This window comes from Mus pahari, chromosome 5 (genome assembly GCF_900095145.1).
Source record: "Mus pahari chromosome 5, PAHARI_EIJ_v1.1, whole genome shotgun sequence".
In the NCBI taxonomy this organism is placed as follows: Eukaryota; Metazoa; Chordata; class Mammalia; order Rodentia; family Muridae; genus Mus; species Mus pahari.
The window spans coordinates 130,458,355-130,484,277 of NC_034594.1; the positions used below are offsets into that span (position 1 = coordinate 130,458,355).

Genomic DNA, 25,923 nt, shown 5'->3' on the forward strand with positions numbered 1-25,923 from the left:
AAAAAAACCAGAAGCTGATAGGAATATAATAGAGGAAGACTTCTAGCTCCAGATACTATATTTGTCTTTTAAATATATCTGGAGGGGCTAGAAAGATTGCTCAGTGGTTAAAAATGTGCATTGTTCTTCCAAGGAACCTGAATTCAATTTCTAGCACATATATCAGGCAGCTCAAAACTTCCTGTAACTCAAGTTCCAGGGACGTAGACACCTCTGGTTTCTGTGAGTACCTACACAAACTGTATCCACCCACTCAGGCACACACACACACATACACACACATACACACACACACACACACACACACACACGGTTAAAAGGAAAATCTTTAAAAAATATTTAGAGATGTATTTTGGATATATAATTATTTTCTAATGGTACCATTCTGTTATCTTTATAGATTTCATATTTTTCATTCAACAAAATGTCTTAGATGATCAACTTTAAGGTAGATAGGTTACATGCATTCAACCTATCTGTGTAATGAAATATTTTTCTTTTCTTTTCCTTTCTTTCTTTCTTTCTTTCTTTCTTTCTTTCTTTCTTTCTTTCTTTCTTTCTTTCTTTTTTATCTTTTCTAATTTTTAAAAAGGTAGCAGGTATTCTGAACTTGTGGACTGTACCCAAACAGGCAACATTCTGGATTTGGCTTTAGGAATATTTTGCTGTACCTACTCTTTGTGATACTTGCTATATTACAAGATATACACTGTCTTCCATCTTATGATATTAGAGTTCTCACGGTTTATTTACCTCCCAGTAGCTGGAGACCCAGCCTTCAGCACACGGGGCTCTGTGGAGAACTCTGTTTTTTATACCTGACCCAGAGCATCACCTGCCATTTTGTCCACTATGAAAGAATGTATGTAAGATAAATTTCTAGAAGCAGAAGTGTTGGGTCAAAGGGTATATGGTTTATAATTTTGATAGATATTCAAAAGTTGCCTCTTTAGATGCATCAATTAGCTCCGAGAGCAAAGGGTGAAACCATTACTTTATGTCCTCACCAACATGTCTGCACACTTGTGCTCTGTGCCGATCTGAGAGGTGAAAAAGTACAACTCGGTGTATACATTTGCATTTCTGTTACTGTGAGTGAAATTATCTTTTCACCTGCGGTGATTCTTGTCCTGGGCTTTCCCACCTTCTCCTGCAGAGCCTTTTATCAGAGCATGCTGAACTGCTTGTACCCTTTTAAATATCCTTAATATGTTCAATTCCAGACTGCAAGTCTTCCTTTTATAGTGTGTATCATCGCTTTCCCCATTTTTAAATTAATTTATAAAAATGAGGTTGAATTACTTTTGGAACTTTCCTTTGACATTTAAAAGATTTATTTATTTTTTTTGTATATGCATGCGATATATATATATGCATCAGGGTGTCTAGGAAGGCCAGAAGAGGGTGTCAGGCTACTGGCACTGGAGTTACAGGTGATTGTATGCCACCATGTGAGACTTAAACTTGAATCTTCTGCAAGAGCAGCAAGTCCTCTTAACGGCTGAGCCATTTCTCAGGCCCTTACTTTGACATTTTAACATTTTTTTCTGTGTTTTGTACATGATGTTTTTTTTTTTTCTGTATTTAACACAACAACATAAAAACAGTGGTATCAAATTATAACCATTTTCTACATGGTGATTATATAGCACAGAATTGTGATTTTTGCCAGTTATCCTGATAAAACAGTATCTATAGAGGGCTGGAGAGATGGCTCAATGGTTAAAGAGCAATAGCCGCTCTTCCAGAGGAACCAGGTTCGATTTCCAGTACCTTGATGGCTGCTTAAAACTGTCTGTAACTCCATTTCTAGATAATCTGACACCCTCAGGAAGAGTGCACATAAAGAACAAAAGCAAACAATAAAATAAAATACACTACTCACAGTATCACTTCTTACCCCGTGGGGCATTCAGAGGATAAGTAAGTCTTGAACTTTTCCTGCAAGATAGATGAACAATGTCTATAATAACAACAATAACAAAAGCAGAGATTAAGAAATCATTTTCTACCTGTCAGGCACTAGCTCAGTATCTTCTATGCGTCATCTGACTTATCACCATGGAAACGTGTATGTTAGCTTCTATTTTTGTTTTACAGATTTACAGGTTGGGCAGTTAGATTGAGGTGTGGGGCTTGAATCTGGGTAGCGTGAGCCTGAACAGGCTTCTGGGAACCTCACCACACGGAGAGATAGATGAGAGTCAGTAAGGGAGGGAGGGAGGGAGCGATGGGGGACTGCAGGTGATGAATGAGGAGCTGGGTATCAAGATACCTTTATTCATATTTGACTCAGGTACAGGTTCTTGGATTTAATCATCCTGCCAACCTTGATATAAGGTCCCAAGTTCTTATTCATAAATTATATTTTTTGGGATGGGCAGAGTTTTGAGTTAACTGACAATTCCAAACCAATCCATCAGTCACTTCTTTTAAACAAAATTAAAAAGAATTATGAAATAGTTAAAGCAGGCTAAAGAATTATTCTAATGCAGTCTTTTCACTTGCTTTGAATCCAAGGCTGAATTCCCAAATTGTGTGTATTAAATTTGCCTCCTCTATCCAATGAGATTACATGGAGAAGTGTTGGGGATAAAAAAGATACTTGTTACATGGAGGTAGAATTAGCCCATTAGTGACTTTCCGCCAGATACCGTGTGTTTATTTTCTACCAAAGAAACTGTTAATATCAGTTCTAAACCTCAACTATAAGTTGAATTAAACAAGCAAATATATATGTGTGTTTTGAAGTTTGCAACTTTAGCCTACCTTACTCAGTGGTGCTACCCATTTATCCTGTGAGAGCGCCTGATCATTAACCAGCAGTCTCCACCTTAGGCTCGAAGGCTAGCTCCTATGTACACCCGCTGAAGCACAGCAGCTTTTCATCAGAATACACAAATGAGCCGTAGGTTATCCCTCCTCCGTATCACCAGACTGAGGACACCATGACCTTTGCCATCTCCAGCTTAGGATTTCCAAGGTTCCCCAGGAGTCCTCTCCATTCCAGAAACCTGATGGGGTGACAGGTTAGGAGTGAGTGTGATGCATTCTATGTGCCAAACCTATAGGTGACACTGCCATTCCCATGCCATGGCCCGGGTCTCAGCCAAGCTCACAGGCAGTGTGGTGGGAAATGTCCAGCTTTGTGCCTAGGAAGGAAACCGTGACCTCTGCCGCAGCTGTTAAGAAGGAGTGTCTTCTTTAGCAGGGCTGCAAAAACACATTTTTTTTTTTTTCTACTCGTATCTTGAGACTCCATTTCTGGGGTGAACCCATTTCCTTATTTTTGGTATAGGTTCTTACAAGTATTCTGTAACTTAGACAGAGGGATGAGACTGCTTAGTGGCCGTGTTTGAGGAGAAGCTGATGCAATGTCCTAATGGATGACCGCTGGAGGAATGGACAGCGCAGAGAACAGCTGCACACTGAGCTCCTGCTCTGCCTTCTTCATTTTCTACATTTCTCTGGGATTTTCTATGACTTTGGATACACCAATGCCTACGTATGGGAACTGGTTGTTTTAATTAGGTAAAGTGGGCAAGGTCTTATTGAATGCCATGCTTTGCTTTGCAGGAGGCTTTGGAGTGGGCTATGAAGAACCACTTGTGGGGACATGCCTTGTTCCTAGCCAGTAAGATGGACCCAAGGACCTACAACTGGGTCATGAGTGGGTGAGTCTAGCTTACAAAGACAAGAAGAGCAGATAAACCTCCCTTTGAAAGGTGATGTGTGTGTGTGTGTGTGTGTGTGTGTGTGAGAGAGAGAGAGAGAGAGAGAGAGAGAGAGAGAGAGAGAGAGAGAGAGAGAATGTAGGAGAGAAGTGAAAAATGCATTGAGAAGTTCCATACATAGTTGGCCAAGTTCTCTTTATTAAGATGAGTGTAGCATTTCTAATTTCTCAATTTTTCTCCCCTTCTGTCCCCTCCCTTCCTTCCCCCTCTTTCCCTCCCCTTTCTTCCCCTCTTCTCTCCTCCCTTCTTCCTTCTTATTCTCCTTGTCCTCAGCATACTAAGTACTGGGATTATAAACACACCAACTTCATATTCAGCTCTCAAGGTTTTAAAGCATTCATTCATTCATTCATTCATTCATTCATTCATTCATTCATTCATTGTGTCTGTCTCTCTGACTGTGTGTAGGCATGTGTCCTAGAGTGGTATGTGAAGGTAAGAGGATAATTTGTGGGAGTCGGTTCTCTTCTTCCATCATGTAGATCTAGGGCATCTAAACTTACATCATCAAACTTGGCAGTGAATGGCTTTACCTGCTAAGCAATCTTTTTTTTTTTTTTAAGATTTATTTATTATATGTAAGTACACTGTAGCTGTCTTCAGACACTCCAGAAGAGGGTGCCAGATCTATTTACGGATGGTTATGAGCCACCATGTGGTTGCTGGGAATTGAACTCAGGACCTTCAGAAGAGCAGTCAGTGCTCTTAACTGCTGCCTACTAAGCAATCTTACTGTCCCTAGATTATTATAATGTAGCCAAAGAGGCATTCTTTCAACCCATTTAAATGGAATGAAACAGTTGGGCAATATCATCCAGGGCCAGAATTGAGAATATTCTACCCTGTAGTTGTCCTCTGTGGGAGGGGATGGGTTAGTCAGTTCCATTAGTGAAGGAAGAATGAGTGGTCACTGAAGTGTACCTGAATGTCAAGTAAGGGATTTTGATTTAGGAAAGTGTCCAGGGTTTGATCTTCCACTGAGGCTGGGGCTGCCGAGAGGCTGATAGGGATATGATATGGTAGAACCATGAGCCGTGTGGATAGAAGATGTATACTTAGTAAGAAATCACACAGGACAGTGAACCAAACCAAGAGCCATGGTAGACCAGGGAGGATAGCCGAGCCAGAATGGGATAGGGAGAGAAGCAAGGCATATAGCCAGCAGCCTGGAGAAAGTATGGTGAAAGATCATGGGGGACCAGTGTGAAGAGGAGGCGTTGGGTCCAGATGGACACTGTGGACGAGTCCCCATGCGAGTCCTCTACACTCCTGTGCACCTCACAGCTGACAGGCATGCCTCCTGTAGGAGCAGGTTTGGGTCAGAGTGTGAGAGAGATGCTGTGAGTGCACGCTTATCCTCTAGGGCCCTCTGATGTTCTGGAGGCAACGCTCTCATCCTAACTTCGGTTGAATTGGCCACAAGTCCCATTGGGCAGTGTTGAATGAGGAGCCATATACCCTTTGCTTTAAGTACTGTCTGTGTTCCTATTGGCTGCCACACTGCCTGGTGGTGTGTTCTTCATGATGGTCTCAGTGAGACTCTACACTACTTCAGCTTCATCTTCCCAGGGACACGCAGTGACATCTTCCAGTCACTGTCGCCCTAGGCTGGAATGGTGGGTGTGCTGCTGTCTGCGATGCTGAGGGTGCTAAGCTCCTGTGATGGCAAGGGTGCTATTAAGCAAAAGATGGCGATCCGAGGGACAATTTTCCCTTTGGGTTTTGGAAATGAATTTCCCACATCCCCCCATTGTAGCATACATCTCTGCTACAGATTTTTGCCTTGGGCCATTGACTTTTGATGGGGCTCAGTGAATTGTGAAAAATCTTTCTTACTGAGTATGCTTAAATCTCAAATCAGCTGTAGAGCTTATTATATCCTTGTTAAGCATATCCCACAGTTTGTCATCAGCAGGATCATTTCTGGTCCCTCTTCCACGCCTCCTTGGTTATTGAAAACGGCTATTTAGTGCTTATGAGTCAAAGCTCTACAGACCCAGCTTGAGATAAGCCAGAAAAAGGATGCTTAGTAGGATGGGTTTGGTGAGGAGGAACTGAGGGTAGCTGGGAAGGAGGGGCCCATGGAGCGGAGCTTCTAGGTTTACTGATGGGCTACCCAGACAACCTGGAGATGTGGGTGGACAGCTCACTGACAGAAGGCATTTAGAAGTGACCACCCAAGAACTAAGGCATTAGGGCAAAAATACAGAAAATATCCTTGAACAATGAAATCTACTCAGGATGTGTGATTCAGTCAAGATGCAGCTGATCATCCCTAAAAGGCCACAAAGGCGCAGCAGAGCAGAAAGAAACCTTGTTTCAAAACAGAAGCTCTGTCAAGTGGAATGAATATTCAGGCCCATGTACTGGTGATGGGCTCCCCCTGGGCTCGATCCCCACTGACTCTCCTTTCTTCTTACAGTTTCACCAGTACACTGGCGCTCAATGACCCTCTGCAGACCCTCTTCCAGCTCATGTCAGGAAGGATTCCACAAGCAGCCACGGTACTTTCTGTCACAGGCTTCCTTCTATACCCCAGACTCCTAAGGGTTGGGAGTGGGGTGTTGGGGACTGCTTGGGAATGTAGCAATGCCTTTTAAGAGGAAGCATGAATAATAGTTTATTAATAATCTACAACGTGCTTGGCCCATATATGATTTGATACATAGTGTTTGATTTCATGAATGGAGATAGGAGTGACTATCCCTGCTTTGCAGACACAGAAACAGAGCTGCCGAAGTGTAAAATGGCTCAGTCATGGAGGTAGTGTGGAGTAGAGTCATGACAGGCTCAGGTCTGTCCCAATCCAAAGACCTTGCCTCTTCTATTGTGCCTGATTGTATAAGAGCGGTTGTTCCTCAGACATCCTACAGCTGGGTGGCCCTTCTGTTCCCCGGAGGGAAGAGTACCCATTGTACACAAAGCCTCCAGAGCTGGGCACATTGGGCTTTGTGCTTTTAGAGTTGAATATGGCTGACAAGAAGGTGGAGACCTGTTTAAGAGCTTCTCTAATAGAACAGACCTTATCTTTTTACCTAAATGTATCCAATACCTTTACTAGCCTATATCTTAGCATTGACGGTCAGGGTCTGTTTTTGTTTGTTTGTTTTTGTTTTGTTTGCTTGTTTTTCTGGGAGTACAGCATAGCCTGCCTTTTGAATGTACACAATTCATATCATAGAATTTGGGAACATTTTCTTGGATTATATTTTTCAGTATTTATTTTGGTTTCATTTCCAGGAGTTCCACGTATACATATCTCATACGTATAAACTATATGTAAACATGTGAATTATGGAAATATATCTATCTCCTTTTTGAGATCCATGCTGGTGTCAAACTCAGTATGTAGCTGAGGATAATCCTGAACTCCTGTCTTCCTGTTGGCATCTCCCAACAGGTGTTAGAATTCTGAGCATGTGCCACCACACCCAGCTTTTACCTTTTCTTTAAGTTAAAGATGCTCTTGTTCTTTTCCACCTCATTCTTTCCTTTGCCCACTCCTGTCTTTCCTTTTCTTGCCTCTGTCTCTGTCCTTCACAGTGTTTTCCCCAGGGTCTCTCGCTCTTGTGTTCTAACACATTTGTCTTGACTTCTTTAATGTCTGCCCCATTCCTTTCCTGAGCTCTGCTGGTCACATTTGTCTCTTCCTGTTCGGTGCCATCTCTTTCTTGAGCTCCTTTATGTTCAGTTTATGTTCTTGCTTCATACAAGTATTGCTTCATTACCCCTGTTCCTGCTCAATGCAGGTCCCTTCAATCTCTGTTACTTTTGGCAGTTGTATCTTATATTTGAAACTTGAGGGTTTTTTTTGCTAGCAACTGGTTTCAATGAAAATGCATTTCTCATCTTTTTTCCCTTTTGACCCTCCTCTTACTGTAGATAATTCTAAGAAAAGCAAAGCAAAGAGAAATGATGTCTTCTGTCCCCCATCATTAAACCAATGGGCTATTTTGGAATACAGGGTATGCTTCACAATTCAGCTGAACAGAAGCGTCAGCGCTGCAATAAAACTGCATCATGTCACGGAGCACCTAATGGAGGAAGTGATATAATCAGCCTGTGGTCCACTGGGCCTCAGTGATGAGGTAGAGTTAGCTAATTTCCCCTGCTCTTAGATGGGAGACTAAGGCTCTGCAGGCAGTGCACCAGTTCAGTATTTGACCTTGGAGTGTGAGTACTTTCTATCCCTAACATTGAGTACAAGGCCACCTTTCTTCTACATGGGTAGTGTCATGGAGGAAGCATGGCCGCTGGATGCATAGATATGGGTTTCATTCCACGTCTAAGTTTGACTTTGCTCATTACTGACAGGCAGACTTGGCTGCTACTTAATAACAGTTTTTCTTTCTCTTTGTGGAGATTTTGATGGCCAGCCAGTAGAATTATGGGCAAGAATATCTGAACCCACCATTCTTATCCCACCAAGAAAATTAGTCAATGAGTCTCTCTCTCTCTCTCTCTCTCTCTATCTCTCTCTCTCTCTCTCTCTGTCTCTCTCTCTCTGCTGTCACTGTCTGTTTCTATCTGTCTGCTGTCTGCTTGTCTTTCTGCTTCTCTATTTCTCTTCCTCTCCCTCTCCCCCTCTCTCTTTCTTAATTGGCCTTACACTACCTTTGTCTTTCTCCAAACCAGGAAGGAAACAGAGAATGACTTCCAAGATTATTTCCTTTTTATAGAAAAACTTCCCCTTTTGTTATATTCTTGAAGATCCAGCAAGAAGAGGCCTGGCTTATATGTCTAAGTGAGGGTGACAGTGTCCTTGTGGTGTGTGATTGTTGGCAGGAGAAATGTTTAGCCAAGGGTGTGGCTCATGGTCTACGCCACTGTTATAAAGTAAAACTGCTATTACTCTGATGACTTTTTATGACCACCACTATGATACACACACACACACACACACACACACACACACACACACACACACACACACACACGTGCTGTTGAGACAGATAGAGAGCAAGTATCATATGGAGTTGGATAAAGCATTCTTTATTCCTTGTGATGATTATAAACACTAAATAATTACAAATAGTCGGGAATTCTAAGTGTTAAGAATTACTGTCAATTTCACTCTCCCTCTGTCTAACAGGATTGATGTAGACCGTTTGCCAACTACCTTTCTTCTACTGAGGTTGTGTGTGTATCTATAAATGTATACATACAAATGTATGTTTATGCCTATTATGATATTTATAAGGTGCAAACCAAGTGTGAAGAAGTGTGCTTCATATAACTGTCTCATTTTATTGTCACTGGGAATCTTCTCAGGTAGAAATGATGATCTCGATTCTAGAGATGAGGAAACAAAGGTTCAGTGAAATTAAAGACTTGCTCAAGATCACACTGCTAGTATGAGACAGGACTTGAGTGGAACAACTTAAAACACCCAAAGAAAGAGAAAGACATTAAAAATGGAAATATATCCCATGCCCATGAATTAATAAAATTGATGTCACAAAAATGACCAAGTTACCAAAAGCTGTTCACACTTTAATTCAATCCACATAAAAATCACCACCTCATTCTTTGCAAAAATAGAAGACACTATCCTAAAATTCTTATGGAAACACGAAATACCCCAGATAGGCAAAACAACCTGAACAAAAAGAACAATGTTGAAGGGCTCACCTTTCCAGATATTAAGGTATGTTGCAGAGCCACAGTAGCACAAAGAATACGGTACTGGCACAAAAACAGACATAAAGGACAATGGATCAAGATCAAAGACCAGACCATGAGGACACCTAACTACAGCCATTCATGTTTGACACAAATGCCAAAAACATAAGCTGGAGAAAAGGAAGCATCATCAACAGATGGCACTGGGAAAACTGGATGCCCACATGCAGAAGAAAGAGATTGGACCAGCGTCCATCTCCTTCCACAAAAACTAACTCCAAATGGTTCAAAGAAATGTGAAATCTGAACCCAAGGCAAGCGCTGTGTGTGGGTCGCCTCACAGTTCTCCCGAGGCATGGTGGGGTCCACGGCCACTGCACTCTCACCAGGGAATGGGCTGAGAGGGGAATTGAAAGCTGGCTTGATTTTCTCCATCCTTAAGTGGTAATAGGAAGTCATTTCACAGCAGCATCATGAAGGTTGCCATGTGTGGAAGGGCCGTTTAAGACCAGGACACGCTAGCCACTTGTAAGATACCGAGCAACCCGGGTCCCTGACCTTTGTTCAGGGTTAACACGGGTAGGGGAGATCAATCTTTCATTTCCCCTTTCTCACTAAAACCTGAGTTGTTTTGCAGTGGGGACAGCAGGGTGTGGGGAGGAGGTTGTCTCTAGATATTTGAAGTGAAGGCACAGAGAAGAAACTGGAAAATTAGTAAGCTAATGATGCCACCTTATATATCACTTTTATAACTAGTGTGTATCTGTGTGTGATATACGTGTGTATGGGTTTGTATGTGTCTGTGAGCTTTTGCGTATGTGCTTCTGTATGTCCGTGTATGTGTATCTCTGTGTGTGTCTCTCTCTGTGTCTATCTGTGTATATGTGTGTGTTTATGTGTGTATGGGTATACATGTGTATGTCTGTGTTTTTTATGTGTGCTTGTATGTCTGTGTGTATGTTTTTGTGTCTCTATGTGTATGTGTCTGTATGTATATATGCCTGTGTGTCTGTTTCTATGTCTCTATGTGTATCTGTGTGTGTCTCTATGTCTGTCTGTCTGCGAGTGTGTATATGTGTATGTATTTTTGTTTGTCTCTGTATGTATGGGTGATTCTGTGTGTGTATGCATATGTATGTATATATTATTTTCCCTCTTTTTATTTGTATTTTGAGACAGGGTCTCATTCTGGTCCAGACAGGTCTCAAACTCATGATGCTCTCTTAGCCTCCTGAGTGCTAGGTTTACAGGTGTGGGCAACCAACTTGTTCTGTGCCACACACCTGCTGCTTCAGGCAGACTGAACTCCGAATCAATGAGTATTAGCATCACACACAATGAATAATAGCATCAATAGCATGACAGACATTCCTTGAACTCCATACCTATGTATAAACAGCAGCTTTCTTAACTACACCCTGGGTTGTGCTAAATGATTCTGTAATTCGTTATTATTTTTCAGTTTTGTGGAGACAAACAGTGGGGAGACTGGCGGCCCCACTTGGCTGTGATCCTGTCAAATCAGGCTGGAGACACAGAGTTGTATCAACGAGCAATTGTCAGCATGGGGGATACACTGGGTAAGCAGAAATCAGCTTACTTCTTCCCTAGGGCAACCTTCCGTGCCTGGCATTAGTTTAGTGTTTCCTAGTGTTTCTCAACTTTCCTAATGCTGGGACCTCTGATACAGTTCCTCATGCTGTGGTGACCCCCACCCCCACCATAAAGTTATTTAGTTGTTACTTTATAACTGTAATCTTGCCGCTGTTAGCCTCCTGGTTAGGAAACTCCAGGCAAAGGCACCAGAGTTGCCTTTGCTGTGTGTGTTTTTCCATATCTGTTTCCCAGAACCCCCCACGGGGAGCTTTGCCTTTCCATTGCTATATAGCTTCCTCTTCACTTTCTACTTACAGGTGAGGTGCCTTTACCTCGAGCTGACACGGGGCATGCCACTTCCTGTTGCCTCGGGGACTTCAGATGGGAACTGCTGCTTCTGCCTAAACCACCGTGGTGGCTCTCTGTCCTTACTTCTTTTCTCTGTCTGTGAACAGGGCCTTACGAGAACATAACGTCTGTAGGATATCCAGAACTCTGCTTCACAAACTTGGTCTAACTTGTACAAATCATGGTGTTCTTTGTGCAATGCTGTGAACAACTGCTCTTCTGTGACCCAGCTTCCTGCTTGAAAGGGGACCCATGTCTACTGGGTACCAGACTCTGTACTTCAGCCGCTGTTAGCTACTTTCCCACTGCTGTGACAACCAACTTAAGCAAGGGGGTTTCTCTGGCTCACAGTTCTAGGAAACACAGTCTGTCACGGCAGGCGGGTGAGATGTGGACTAGAGGCCTGGTGTTCACGGTCAGGAAGCAGAGATGCGTAATGGGGCTCCTTCCCTCTCTTTCTATTCACGCCCAGAGGATAGTGCCTCCTACACTCCAAATGAGTCTTCCCGATTCAGTTAAACCTTTCTGGAAGCACCCTGAAGGTCACACCCAGAGGTATTTCCTAAGATAGTCTATTCAAGTTGACAATGAAGATTGACTGTCACACCCGCTTAATTCACGTGTAAGGTAGTGGAAAATGTTCAGAGAACATTTAAAAAAAATCAGGAACAATTTGGTAATTGATGTGATTTTTATGAGCACAGGAGAAGTCTTTATCCGACTTCAGTAGAGGAAGCAGCCACACCCCACAAGGATATTTAAAATCCATTTCTGATGTCCCACTTTACTTAGGTATAGGCATCTTGTCTCCATTCTCAGCCCCAGGAACGAGCGTGACTTTTAGAAAATTCCCAATGAAAAACTCATCAGGGGGATGTAAAACAGTACACAGCATCCTGGTTGTGGCTGATGAGAACTGAAATGCAGAATCCGAGGTCAGAAATGCTCATGCACAGGGGAAGGAGATGGAGATATCACAAGAACTCCCTGGTTTATTCACATCAGGTTTCCGCTCTGACCCTGGGGTCCACTATTTACCTCTCTGTTCTACTCAGACAGTGGTTCCCACAGGGTGTGCCTCACGCCTGGGCTCTTGTTTTCTCCCCCTGCAGCTGGAAAAGGGCTTGTGGAGGCATCTCACTTCTGCTATCTCATGGCTCATGTGCCCTTTGGTCACTATACGGTGAAGACAGACCATCTGGCTTTGGTGGGCAGTAGCCACAGGTATGTGACTTTTGCAAAGATGATTTGCACAGGATGTTTTAGCCCTTGCTGGGTTTCATGGCTACACTACTCATTTTCTTGTGTAAACTTCTGCGACTGCCTGCTCCTCCTCTCTATCTTCTGCATTCATCTAGGCAAGGTGACCAGAGGGTGCCACATCACACCACCAGAGGGCCTTTGGTGCTGTTAATGCTTTTGGTGTGTATTGAACTCTTATGGCCACTGGGTGGCAGCCTAGCTCCACAACCAGAGATAAAATAGAAAAATGAAAAGTTTACAAGTAGTATATTTTGGGCAGCCCTGGGCCTATTTTAGGAGCCTACTTTTGGGGGCCTCCATACTAATTCAATATATTAACTTGGAGCACAAACTCTTTGGAACTTTCCACATCAGTCACTTGTTTTCTGGTAGCCACATATCAGGACTTCTTTTTTTCTCCCCTGAAGAGCCCCAAAGCCCTGGAGAAAGAGTGAGTTGAAGCAGATAATCTTACCCTGGGTGGTCCTCACTGTTCTGGATCTTTCTACCCATTTCTCCTTAATAGCTGTGACTTCTGAGCAGTCATGATATTGTGCCCCTAGAATTCTAGCAGTCAAGAGGCATAGACAGGAGGATTATAGCAAGATCAGTGCTAACCAGGGCGGTACAATGAGTTCTGGGCCAGCCAGCCAGCCAGGGCTGCGGACCTGTCTCAGAGGAGAGAAAGAAGACATTTCTGAGATGCCCAGCTATCAGTGTCATTGCAATGTTTGCTTTGTTACAGATTTACCTTATATAAAGGTAACGGCACCAGGGGAAGCAAGGTATAGAGGGATTGAAAGCCTTGTCTAAGTTAGTCTCCTGGGTGCACCACCAGGATGAACTTGGGAGTCTTGGCAGTAAGGTTGCAGGAGCCACAGTTGTAGCTGATGCCCCTCGCTCTCTACCACTGTAGCAATATGTGCTTCTCACGGACTCTTCTCTTGAGAGCCTGGGCTCAGGCAGCAGAGCCCTCTTCCCAAGGAAGCCTGTCTGGGCTAAGCCCATGAAGGTACCTAGGTGCCTATAGCCCATGCTAATGAATCCGGGGGAATTTCTGGAGATACGTAGGCTTCTGGAATTATTCTGGTGACTGGGATATAGGGCACCTGGCAAGCTGTAGAGGGGAGATGGCAAGTGTGTGTGTGTGTGTGTGTGTGTGTAAATCACACTCACCTGGTTTTCTTTCCTCACTGACCGTATGAACTTCCTGTGCAAGATCTGTCGTTTCTCTCTGTCTCAGTTGTCCTCCCCATTCTCTGCCAGGCCATCTGTGGTGCTCCTGGACACCACCGCTTCCTCTTTTGCACTTGGCAAGCTCAGCCTGCTCTGTCTTTCCTGGGGCATGCTAGGCTGGAGGGCTGAGGACTGAGGGCTGAGGGCTGAGGGCTGAGGGCTGAGGGCTGAGGGCTGAGGGCTGAGGGCTGAGGGCTGAGGGACGTTGAAGTGGGAGATGTTGAAGGGGGATGTTAAGGGAGGTGCAGAGCCTCCTCCTCACAAGCAGGCTCTTCTAGAAGCGCTGGCACTTCCACTTATTGCCCAAACCTAGAGATGGAGGATGAGGAGGAAGTGCGTCTATCTTGAGCCCACAGGCTCTTTCCTCTTGTAGACCTGCCTGAGAGCAGCATCCTCCCCCTCCACCTCTGTTCTTGTTATTCCCTGCTTTTAGTCAAGAGTTTATGAAATTTGCAACAATTGAGGCTATCCAGCGGACGGAAATCTTCGAGTACTGTCAGATGCTGGGCCGCCCCAAATCCTTCATCCCTTCTTTCCAGGTAACTGAACCCGGAGGTGGGGGGTGGGGTGGGGGCGGCAGGGACCACCAGCGATGCTGTGTCTAGGTTGTGGGCAGCCAGGTTCTTAGCCTTGCTGTTTGGCACCTGGTACCACCGGCCAAGTCATCTCCTGCATTTGTCCTCTTTAGCGGGAGTGTGGGAAGAATTAGGGTTTCTTTTTATGTTCCCGGAAGGTCAGAATTTTACAGCATGAAAGCAAATGGTTCAGAAGTCTTTGCTGGAGGCATACAAGCCGAAATCTTGCTGCAGTTCTGCCCCTCTCTCCCTTCCTGTCCTTCTGCTGCCCTGGGCTCTTCTCTCCCAGCACTTCCGCTCAGCTCCTCCTCAGCTCCCACAGTCCTCTGGTCCCACTGACTGCTCACCTTCTGACCACTCCCCTTTTCTCAGGAGCTTCCCTCCTGCTCTGGCCTTGGTTCATTCTTTCCTCTCAGGGTTTCAGTTGTGTAGGTGGCAACCACACTGCCAGGCTCTTTTCTCTCCCCTCAGCCCCTCTGTTTGGCATCTCGTTGCTACTGTATGTTCATAGTGTCTGATGCTGGTATCACGTCATCCTCCAGTCCGATCCCCTATGTATTTTGAGACCTGGTACCCAGTGGCCTTTTCTCTTGTCTCTTGCTGGTGTGGAGTGTGAAGTTCAGTGGAGCCTTGCAGCAAACTGGCATAAAACTGAGGTAGTTTGTTTCTGGATATAGGACTATCTCAGCCACAGCACTGGCTCCAAGGTCCCCATCTTCCAGTCACTCGACACTGCTCTGTATTTTCTTTCCTTTTTATGGGCAGGCACCTTTGTTCTCTGCCTTAAGTATCTTCTTCAGGCCTGAGACCTTGTCTAAATGGGTGTCCTTCAAGGTCCGCTGTTGAGAATGTACTCAGCTACAATAGCAGTGCACACTCAACACAGAACACACGCAACCTTGGGAATGAGTCCCTGTATTGTAAATACACAACCCATTTAGCCTCTCCTCTCTGAGAGTTTTTCCTTGCCTAGCTGCTCCTCCACAGGGCTCCAGCATAGGCACTTTGGTTGCTTTTCTTTCCCTTCCTTATTCAACCCGCCCACATGTTTTGTTGACGCTGTTCTGGGCTGGTAGTCTTAGCATAGCTATTCTTACCGGCTGTTTCACACACTCAGCATTGTGCTGCCGTGCGTCTTGAATATCACTTCTCATCCTGTGGGGTTTTCCCTTTCACAGAAGATGGAACCGAGGCTCGAAGGGCTGGTTATATGTCACCAGCTCACTTGTGCATACCATTTGTTCTAAGTACTTTGTGTGAATCCCCTAATTTTTATCTTTATAGTTTCTAGCGGACTAGGTGGCATCGTCCATGCTCTAACAGGGAAGCTGAGGCACAGAGAGACAAAGGGGCTAGCCCAAATGTCCCCCAGCTAGCATGAGTTTGGATTGGATTGACTTTGACACCAGAGCCGACAAGTTTGATCTCACACTGTAGCTCCTGCTATGGAGACTCCTCTTCCCTACACCCGCATTGGCCTGCACTCCCTTCTGGGCTTCACAGCCTCTGCTAAGGGTGTAGTTTTGTATCTTCATGTGAGTCCTTGTGCCGGGAGCTGTCCTTCCTATGCCCAGGCTCCCTGTGGTGTAGGCTGCTGGATAAAAGGGTTGTCCTGCTGCCTTTCCAGTGGAGACCCAAGGCTGGGAAGACGAGTTGACGTGATCCCTGAATCCTCTTCTCCATAACGCAGGGACTGTATGTAGGCTGGATTTGGAGTTGTGCCCATATGCAGATAAATTGCCCCAAATGGCACAGGGCCCTTGCTATTTGGATGCCAGAGTGAGCGGAAGCTGGCAGTCAGCTGACTTCCAAGAAGTCTTATCTACATTTCTCTGCCTCTCTCCTGCCCGGTTGGACTCATCCCTGGCCCTGTTCCTCTTCACAGGTGTATAAGCTCCTTTATGCTTCCCGTCTGGCAGATTATGGCCTGGCATCCCAGGCCTTGCATTACTGTGAAGCCATTGGTGCAGCTGTCTTGAGCCAGGAAGGGAGCAGTCACCCTGTGCTATTAGCGGAGCTCATCAAGGTGAGCGTCTCAAAGGGATCTCTGTAGGTGTTTTATCTTCAGTGTTCAGAGAAGCCATTGTAGAGAGGCTTAAACTACACATTTCATCTTCTTTGAACGCACTGCAAAATTGGAGCCCACGGCTGTCTTTGACCATGTATGCATGCCCTGATGTGATAAGCAGAGGTCCTGTTTGCACAAAGAACAACTGGCTGGGCAGGGGGCAGAGGGGTTGGGGGACTGCAAAGCAGGCGTGCTCTGCTTGAGAAGTTCTGCGCATCTGCTTTTCTGGTACAGTTAAACTGCAAGCTACGGTGAGCCGTCCTAATTACAAGAGCGAGCCTTTGAAAATAGATTTTAGTGATTAAAACAGGAAATGATCCTTATTAAAATACTTTTAAATGCATGGAATATTTTATCACGTGTGGGACACATTTAAAAAAGAAAACCAAAACCATACCAACCCTTAGTTTCTTAGGAAGAAATAACAATCAGGAAAATAGTTGTTTCAATTAATTGAAGGAAAAAAAACCCAACCCCACTCCATTAGCTACAGAGAAAAAGTCGGGGTGCTCTTCAGTATCTGTACTGTTTTACCTGAGGCCCAAGTGCCGGATCCTATAACCAAGAAAATCTGTGCTGTTTGAGCCCCTGCCCATACTGCTAGTGGGTTGATGGCCCAGGATGAGTTATTAGCGTTTCCAGGTACAGGACATAATGACACCTTGAGGCAGAAAGCAGCATCAGGTTGTGAGCAATGTAGATCTGAGTCCCATCCAGACAAGAAGCAGAATTAGCATTAACAAGGGCCCTGAGTTTTCCGGAATTTCTATTCTAGAAGCTTCTCGCAGAGAAGGCAGCTTTGCAGGGACACAAAGCTGGAGAGCTAATTTTTTTCCCCCTCTCATATTTTGGGGGAAATAATGCCAAAATGGGTTGCTTATTTATTTATGCTGCAATTTTGGGAGGAGATCTGCTGAATTTGTTATTTCTCAATTATTCTTTGTTATGTGATGTTTGAGTGAATTATGGCTCCTCTTCCCTTCTTCTTATTGCCTCTCTCCCCTGTTATCTTTCCACTCGTCCCATTTCTCTCTCTTGTCCATCTCACTTTCTGCCCCTGACCTGCCTGGAAACTTGGCTCAGCTCGCAGAGAAACTGAAGCTGTCAGATCCTCTGGTTTTAGAAAGACGCCGTGGGGACAGGGACCTGGAACCAGACTGGCTTGTGCAATTGCGGAGGAGGCACAAGGACCTGGAGGTAAGAAGGGTGACACCAGGGTCAATGGGTATCCTGTGTTCCCCTTTCCATTTCCAGACATAGACTAGACATAGAGATGCTAATTCCCCACCCTGGGCATCTCCTATTGCCTTTGAGGCATGGTCTGTGTCCTTGAATGTTGGGATTTGGAACATTTTGTTCTTTGCTTCTTTGCTGTGTGCAAACATTTTCCTGTGCTTGCCTAGTGCCACAGGGGGGCGCTCTTCCCAGCCACGCTCCCTCCACCCCTTTCTCTGAGGACCCAGAGAATGTTTCATGAGCATCAAAGCTCCCCCATCTCTGTTAGGAACAATGGATCACAGTGGATCCGTGTCACTTTCATGTAATGTAGGGCAATTGCTTAAAGGACTTCCAGGCCTTTCCTTTTTTGTTCTGACAATTGCGAAAGCTGCTGGTCATAATCAGAAGAGTAATTGGAGCAGGGCCTCCCCCATTTTCTTTCTTCTACTCTGCTGTGAAGGCTGGACAAAGTGACTCTTTAAATGCACACTGCCTTTTCTCCATCCCTGGAGAGCAAACCCTGAGGCCCATAGCTTAGTTCCTTCCTTTGGCCTTCACTTTGGGGAGGATGGTGACCCTCACTTCGGGGAGGATGGCGACCCTGGCTCTGAAGAGAGCTGAAAGACCCAACAGTGTCTCATCTGCATGATTCTGGGCACTGGGCATTCAGTGGAGGTCCCTTTGTCTGATCATTCCCCTGGGACACTTTTTATTGACTTAACTTTTTCACTACCTTGTCTTCTGCCCTTATTTTCCTTTATACTGTTTAAAAGGATTTTACTTTATTTTAAACAGCAAAATAGAACAGGAGCCCTGAGAGATCCCGATTCGACTCCTTCAGATATTTATGGAGCTGGAGGAACAACAGGTACCTGACATGAGATCTGACTACCATAATCTGGTTGAAATATCTTTAGCTATGCCCACACTTCCTTTTCTTTGGTGCTTCTTCTTCTGGAAATTAGACCTGTCAATCCAGGCTGCCTCTTTTGATAGGCCTTTGCTGGTCTCATAGACCCTGGACACATCCAAATTCCTGTAGCATGAGGGTTCCTGCCCTGGAGGCCAGGTTTTCCAAATACTTGATTCTCTCTCTCTCTCTCTCTCTCTCTCTCTCTCTCTCTCTCTCTCTCTCTCTCTCGATCAGTTNTCTCTCTCTCTCTCTCTCTCTCTCTCTCTCTCTCTCTCTCTCTCTCTCTCTCTTAGCTAATTGTTTCACCTGTGTGCATACTTGCTCCTAGCTAGTTGTATTTCTTGAGACCAGAAATCACACACCATTAGCATCTTTAGTAGTGTTCTAGACATTGGAAGTGTGAAGATGTTGAGCTATCAATTGGTGTCATGTCACTGAAATCAGTTTCAAAGTGTTTGCTCAGTCTCCCCCCTCGGAATGCCCCCGAGTGTCTGGTCAGCAGGAATCATATTCCAAATTAACTCCATACATCATTTCATCAAAGCCATCCCCCGGGTGGTGACGTCCCCCCCCCCCCCCCCGCGCCTTCCAGCCTTTAGTACTTGCTTCCTGGATGGGCAGAATGTAGGGAGGCTTTGGCTTCTGTTCCTTGGCTTTGTGCGAGCCTGGCTGGGCATCTCTACATGATAATGTTCTTACAGCCCCGGCAGGAAGGCTGGCAGCTCACAGCATTCCTGTGTCCTGGGGCCAAGCACTTCACACACCCCACACCATAGTGGCTGTATCAGCCAGGCCCCCTCCAGGGCAAATGAGTCCAGATTCTTCACAAGTGAAGCCATCATCTCTAAAGTGTCATTTGAGTTTTTTAAACTGTAAGCTTTTAAAGTCTAACGAAGTCCCCTTAAAGGAGAATATTAAAAGGTATAGAGTTCAGTTGGATGTTATTTCTGTCCTCTCTCCACACAGGAGTAGGGCTCAGAGATTATCCAGGAAGTGAGAGCGTTAATTCTGAAGACGGCAGAGAGAGGTGTTACTGTTAGTCAGTGCTTTGCCTGTTATCAAATTAATGGAAGCCACGTGGAACAGGCAGCCCATGGATTGCTTTCTAGAGAAGACAAGAGTGGCAGTGTCTAATGATTTGTCTAACTGCTGCTTCTTCTTCCTTAGACACTCCCTACCCTGCTCTCTTCGGCCATCAAAACTACTCAGAAGACGCTCAGTACAGCTCCACCTTGTGGCCAACACCTGAGCAGACAAACCTGACCCATCCCATCGCACAGCAGTCTTTCCCCCTGCAGCGAGATATCTACTCAGAGAGAGACGGTTCAGGACACATGGGAACCCCAGTGCCTCTCTACTCAGTTCCTGCAACCCACTTGGCAACGACGAGTGGAGCCAGTGGTAGCAGTGTGGCAGTGACGGGGGCTCCTGGGGGAATGGTTGGAGAGGAAATGCTGCGGACACCTCCTGCCTTTGGTGAGACCCGCCAGCCAGCCTGGGTACCTTGGTGGGTGGAGTCTAAGTGGTAGAGAAGCAGGTGAGGGAGGTACTAGGACCTGGTGGAGGAAATGGGCTCCGGACTGATAAAGGCACACAGAGAATACACTGGTGGCCTGCTCTTGTTAGCCTGAAGGAGCATGTTCTTTCCTAGCCCTCTCTACCGGGACAAGCAGAGCGGGACAGAGCACAGGGATGGGAGAATCCCTGAGGTCTAGCTCCACACTGCCGTAATTTCCTACACACCTAAGGAACAACCTTGGTGTTTAGCAGGCAGAGCTGGATAGATCAGTGTGTTACAAGGTGCCATAGATGGAGTAGAACGGAGCAAGTGGACTTTGCATTTGCTGTGACCTGACTGTGGTATAAACTCTGGCCACTTGAGTCACTGCCCCCCACGCCCACCCCTGCTTCCTTTCTGCAAGATGGGTAGAAAGGGCCCAAGTTGCGACTCTTGTCTCCATTTCTCTTTGGTGCTTCAGGAGAGAACACAATGCCTCAGGAACTCCTGCAAGATCCTGATGGTCTAGAAGTCATTTCCAGTCCTCAGGTGAGCAGAGGCGCTAGGAGAAACCTGGGACTACTCCAACCCGGCTGCGTTTTGCTCTTTGCTCCTGGGGCCTAAGTCACACACGGGCTCCTCTCCGGCACTGGCAGCTCTTTCCTTGTGCAAGCCACTCCTCGTTTCTTTCCGTGTAAAACCCTGAGAGTCAGAAAGGAGACTGTGTTCCCAGTCAGCTTAGTCCTACCTGTCCCTTCACCCGCGTTACTGAGGGACAGTGTGGTGGAGCTGGCACGTGGATGGGTCTCTCTTTTTTTGCTTTTTCTTGTACATTGAAGAAGAGCATTGGTGTTTGTTTTAGCATTTGTCTTGGTTTACGTCAGATCTCTATGGCAGTAGTAAAAGTGTGGGCTTACGTCTTTTCTCTTTAGCTTTTCTCCTAGCTGTCTGGTCATTCCACCTAGTTGCTGACAGACTACACAGCACTTAACTTTGATGCCAAACAGGAGGTTCTGCAGCTCTGCTTTGGTTAAATGACTGCATCGTGCAGTTTTCTCAAGTAGTAATAGCTATATAGGTCTTTTGTTTTTTAATTTAGATTTAGTTTTATGTGTCGTGTGTTTTGCTTGCCTGCGTGTCTCTGTTCCAATGTGTGTGCCTGGTGCCTGCAGAGGCCGGAAGAAAAGAACCAGATCTTCTGGAACTGGAGTTATGGATAATTGTGTCACCATGTGGGAGCTGACAATCAAACCCAGGTCTTTTGGGGGAGGAGCCAGCACTCTTAACCACTGAGCCATCCCTCCATCCCCAGGACCACAGAGCTTTAAAAAAAATGTACTTTTCTTTTGCAGAAAAAATAGTATATTATTGTTATAGAAAAATTAAAATGAAGAGCCAAATAAATACTATTCTCTCATTATTTTTTCTGGATATATATATATATATATATATTCTTTTTTAAATAATTAAAACAGGTATATTTATTTCCTATTTGTTATTTAATGCCATACAAGATTTTTTTTCTGGCATTTATAATTATTTTCTCAGAAGTGTGCGACAGTACCCTTTCCTTCCCGAGGGTCTGTGGAACTCCTACAGTGTGCCAGGCGCTGTAGAGGAGCTGAGTGTGCATCCAGGCCAGTTGGGGGTGACTAGAGGGGAACAGCCTTGTGCACTGGGCAGAGATGGCTCAGGGCCGTGTCTCTGTGGAGGTCTTGGAGCAGAGATCAGAGTGTTACATGGAGATGAACCAGGTGACAAGGGCACAGGTGTCAGCGTAGAGGGAACCCTGAGTGGACACATTTGGGTTAATGGAGGGAGATTCCTGTGTTAGACAGCAGGGTGCACAGGAGAGGGGACTTAAAAGCAGGCCGATTCTTCTCTGCCTTCTCTTTTCCAATCTCCCTCTTTTTCTCCGGTGTGTCTTCCACCTTTCTTTCACTGGTATAAAACACAGACGATGATCATTCTAGAACACAGGCTTGTGCCTATGTCTTGACTTACTAAATCCGAAGAAATGCTTAGGTGGAATGCTGGCTAAGAATCCCTTCTCTGCATTTACTAGCTGAACGTATTTGGGTCTTGCTACACATTTTTTTTTTCATATTTAAAACTAGATGGTAATAATAGTATATTTCTCACTGTGCTGCTGCAAGGATTCAGTGGATCATGATATGGAAAGCTCTTAGAACAGTGCCTGGTACACTGTAGATATTATACCCATACCAAAGGGGGAAAAAAGAAAAAGGAAAAAGAGAGAAAAAAAAAAAAGAGAAAAGACAGACAGACAGACAGACAGACAGAAAAAAAGATTAGAGTCCCTGTATGCTGAGTTCTCTGGCACTGCAGTGTGAGAATCTCTCAGAGGTTGCTTTCTGAACTTCATCTCCAGCAACAGCTTCCATATACCCTTCTCCAGATCTTGGCTTAGTTCTGAGACTATGGCCTAGAGAGGTTAAATGGCTGACAAACCCCGCTAATGTTAGTGAGAAGATGGACAGCGGGTAGGTCCTGGTTTGTCCCCTCTCCTGTGACCAACATTTTCTTTTCTTTTCTTTTTAATTGGATATTTTCTTTATTTAAATTTCAAATGTTATCCCCTTTCCTGGTTTACACTCCAGAAATCCCATATCCCATCCCCCTCCCCCTGCTTCTATGAGGGTGCTCCCCTATCCACCCGCTCACTCCTGCCTCCCCGCCCTGGCATTCCCCTACACTGGGGCATCGAGCCTTCACACGACCAAGGTCCTCTCTTCCCATTGATGCCCCACAAGGCCATCCTCTGCTACATATGCAGCTGGAGTCATGGGTCCCTCCATGTGTACTCTTTGGTTGGTGGTTTAGTCCCTGGGAGCTCTGAGGGTACTGGTTAGTTCATATTGTTGTTCCCCCTATGGGACTGCAAACCCTTTCAGCTCCTTGGGTCCTTTCTCTAGCTCCTTCATTGGGAACCCTATGCTCAGTCCAATGGTTGGCTGTGAGCATCCACTTCTGTACTTGTCAGGCTCTGGCAGAGCCTCTCAGGAGACAGCTATATCAGTCTCCTGTCAGCAAACACTTCTTGGCATCCACAATAGCATCTAGGTTTGGTGACTGTATGTGGGATGGATCTCCTGGTGGGGCAGTCTTTGGATGGCCTGTCCTTCAGCTTCTACTCCACACTTTGTCTCCATATTTCCTCCTGTGAGTATTTTGTTCCCCTCTTTAAGAAGGACCTAAGCATCCACACTTTGGTCTTCCTTCTTCTTGACCTTCATGTGGTGACCAACATTTTCATGGGTAAACCTGCCTCCCTCCCCAGTAGAGTAAGCTCTTCTGAGGTTAGCCCTGGGTTCTGGATTAGCTGTCATATAGAAATGTGCTCTACAACCTGTTAAAGACCATGCGAATCTCTGTTGTTTTGTTTTACCTTAGATACCACCGGCTCCCAGGGCTCGAAGTTTTTCCAAGGATTCTGCTGCTTCAGCCAAGGAGGATGAGGAGGGGTCTTCTGATGGAGCAGACAAACCATCTCACCCCAATGCATCACAGAAAGGAAAGCTGGGAGATGGGAAGAATACAAAGGTGGAGAACTTGTTCTTCTTCATGTGTTCCCCCCTTTCATCCCTGCTTCAAACAGCAGTGCAGTCCAAAGCCCTGGTCCCTCCTCACTTACCTCATGCCTAGCTGGTAGCTCTCACAGCGGGTGAGAGAAACAAGTCCACTGGCCTTAACAGCTCCCCTTTCCCCTCAGAGCTCGGGATTCGGCTGGTTCAGCTGGTTTCGATCAAAGCCTGCCAGCAGTGTGTCCACCTCCGGAGATGAAGACTCTGCGGACAGTTCTGACTCAGAGGTAACCTCTGCAGATGGACTGGCAACCCTTCCCTGTGGACCCCAGAGGGAATCCAGTCACAGCACAGGCCTGGCATCATGCTCTATCTTGGCCTGAAGGAAAGGGAAGCTCTGTGCTGGGTGAGCGCAGGAAATAAGTCTTTTTGTAAAGGCAAAGGCAGAGGGAGACTGGCCTTGGAGGCCAGACATGGTGGCTCACATGCCTGTAATCACAGCCTTTGGGATGCTGAGGCAGGAGGATTGCTGTGAGTTCTAGGCCAGCTTGGGCTACACGATTTGACTTCATTAAAAACAAAACAAAACAAAATAGCAGCTATATCTACACGAGAGAGAGAGAGAGAGAGAGAGAGAGAGAGAGAGAGAGAGAGAGAGAGAGAGAGAGAGAGAATGGTGTTTGTGGGGAGAGTTGCCTTCATGGAGAGTACTATTGTGGATGCTAGAAAGCATGTAGGTTGGCGTGAATTTGCTGAGCACTGATGTCACCTTTCCTGCCTCCTTCTCACCAAGCAGGAGTCTCCCAGAGCATCTCCTCCTCACCATGCCAACCCGGGCCTCTCACCAACACCTCCTCTCACATCCCCATCCCTGCCGGGTACCAGCACCTTCTCAGGAGGCACAGGTACTGCCAGCCTCCCGCCTTTTGGATGCTGTTGGTACTCTTAGCTAGGGAGTACCCTCTTGGAGGTGGGAACTCCTCAGTTCTGAGCATGTGAAGCAGCTTGGATTCCTTCCTTGCCTTCTAGGTGGGAGCAGTCTCCAAGGCTCCTCAAACAGTAGTGGAGTTGCTGAAGGCGTGGGGATTGGAGGGTTCTCGGGGCCACAGGTGAGCAGGCTATGGGCTTGGGCCTGGGACTCCAGACGATACCTGTGTGTGTGTGAGGACTGGGTGTCTTCTGTGGGCTGGAGAAGCATCCCTGCAAAGGAGACTTCAGGATAGAGAAAACTTCTGCATGGCTTTGCTCCAACTGCCTACATAGTACCTCAACCTGGAGGACCAGTGGAGGGTAATCTCTCACAAGTCTGGGGCACAAACGTGCATGGCCACAGTGCTGGTTTTTTTCTGAGGGTTTCCTCTTGAGTTTGCCACTGGCTGCCTTGCCCCATGTGTCTTTATCATGCCTTTCCTCTGTATGTGTCTACGTTAACATTCTTCCTTTTGTAAGGGTAACATACATGTTGCGTGGAGTCTTAGAAAGCTTCCTTGAGGATTATACTTCATGCAGGGATACTGGGGCTTTGTCAGATGCATTTTGGAGAATCACACTTCAGCCTGTATAGCTTAGGTGCAGTCCAAGGAACGGCCTCTTCTCCAGTTTTAGTAGGTAGTGGAGTTCACTCATGTGCACTTGGCTGGGCCTATCATAAATTCTTCACAAATTGTCTATATAGCTAGGGATTTCCCGACTATTGCTAGGGAAATGTTTCCATTTCTTGAAGCCTGTTTGGAGTACTCTCGTAGTCACTGAGGTTTTCTGAAGAGCTTGATAGTGATTTTTGTGATCCGATATCATTTCTTGTGACTTTTCCTTCCTCCCTTCTTTGGGTGTAAGAGCTTCTGCTTCGGCATAGCCATCCCTGCTCCTGGCACTGGCGGTGCCTATCTGAGGTTTTTAAGAAGCCCTTTTGTTGGCCAACACTGATTCTTGTGGAAGGGTTTAACATACCAGGAAGTGGCCAAGCGTCAGATTCTCTGTTGTTTGTGTCTACAGGGTGTTTCTTCTGAGTTCTACTCCCAACCTGGTGCCCTGCCTCCTCCACCTACCTTGCAAGGTGCTGTTCCTCTCTACAATCCATCTCAGGTCCCTCAGGTAAGGACCAGCTTTACAGGGAGGAGCTGGAAGGTCAGGTTGTAGATTAAGGAAAGCAGTGTACAGTTCTAATCTCCCACTCACTGAATGCAAGTTTCTGAGCAATTATTGAGCCCCTCTTAAGTCTCTGTTTAGAAGCTTACAGCAGCTATCTATCTGTCTGTCTGTCTGTCTATCTATCTATCTATCTGTCTGTCTGTCTGTCTGTCTGTCCGTCCGTCCGTCCGTCCGTCC

At 45.8% G+C, this 25,923-nt stretch overlaps 1 protein-coding gene across 3 annotated transcripts in view; it reads left to right on the forward strand.

Annotated features, from left to right (window-relative positions):
- The window catches only part of Sec16b (SEC16 homolog B, endoplasmic reticulum export factor), a 41,042-nt gene that overhangs the window by 13,316 nt on the left and 1,803 nt on the right, over positions 1–25,923 (forward strand). For all 3 annotated transcript variants that reach the window (XM_029539094.1, XM_021198173.2, XM_029539095.1), the window contains 15 exons: positions 3,577–3,674; positions 6,157–6,238; positions 10,819–10,936; positions 12,413–12,524; positions 14,212–14,317; positions 16,239–16,379; positions 17,505–17,618; positions 18,435–18,507; positions 19,720–20,028; positions 20,532–20,599; positions 23,465–23,614; positions 23,784–23,882; positions 24,392–24,500; positions 24,625–24,704; positions 25,591–25,689. In XM_029539094.1, coding sequence (XP_029394954.1) covers positions 3,577–3,674; positions 6,157–6,238; positions 10,819–10,936; positions 12,413–12,524; positions 14,212–14,317; positions 16,239–16,379; positions 17,505–17,618; positions 18,435–18,507; positions 19,720–20,028; positions 20,532–20,599; positions 23,465–23,614; positions 23,784–23,882; positions 24,392–24,500; positions 24,625–24,704; positions 25,591–25,689 — 1,758 coding nt within the window. The remainder of the gene's footprint in view (positions 1–3,576; positions 3,675–6,156; positions 6,239–10,818; positions 10,937–12,412; positions 12,525–14,211; positions 14,318–16,238; positions 16,380–17,504; positions 17,619–18,434; positions 18,508–19,719; positions 20,029–20,531; positions 20,600–23,464; positions 23,615–23,783; positions 23,883–24,391; positions 24,501–24,624; positions 24,705–25,590; positions 25,690–25,923) is intronic.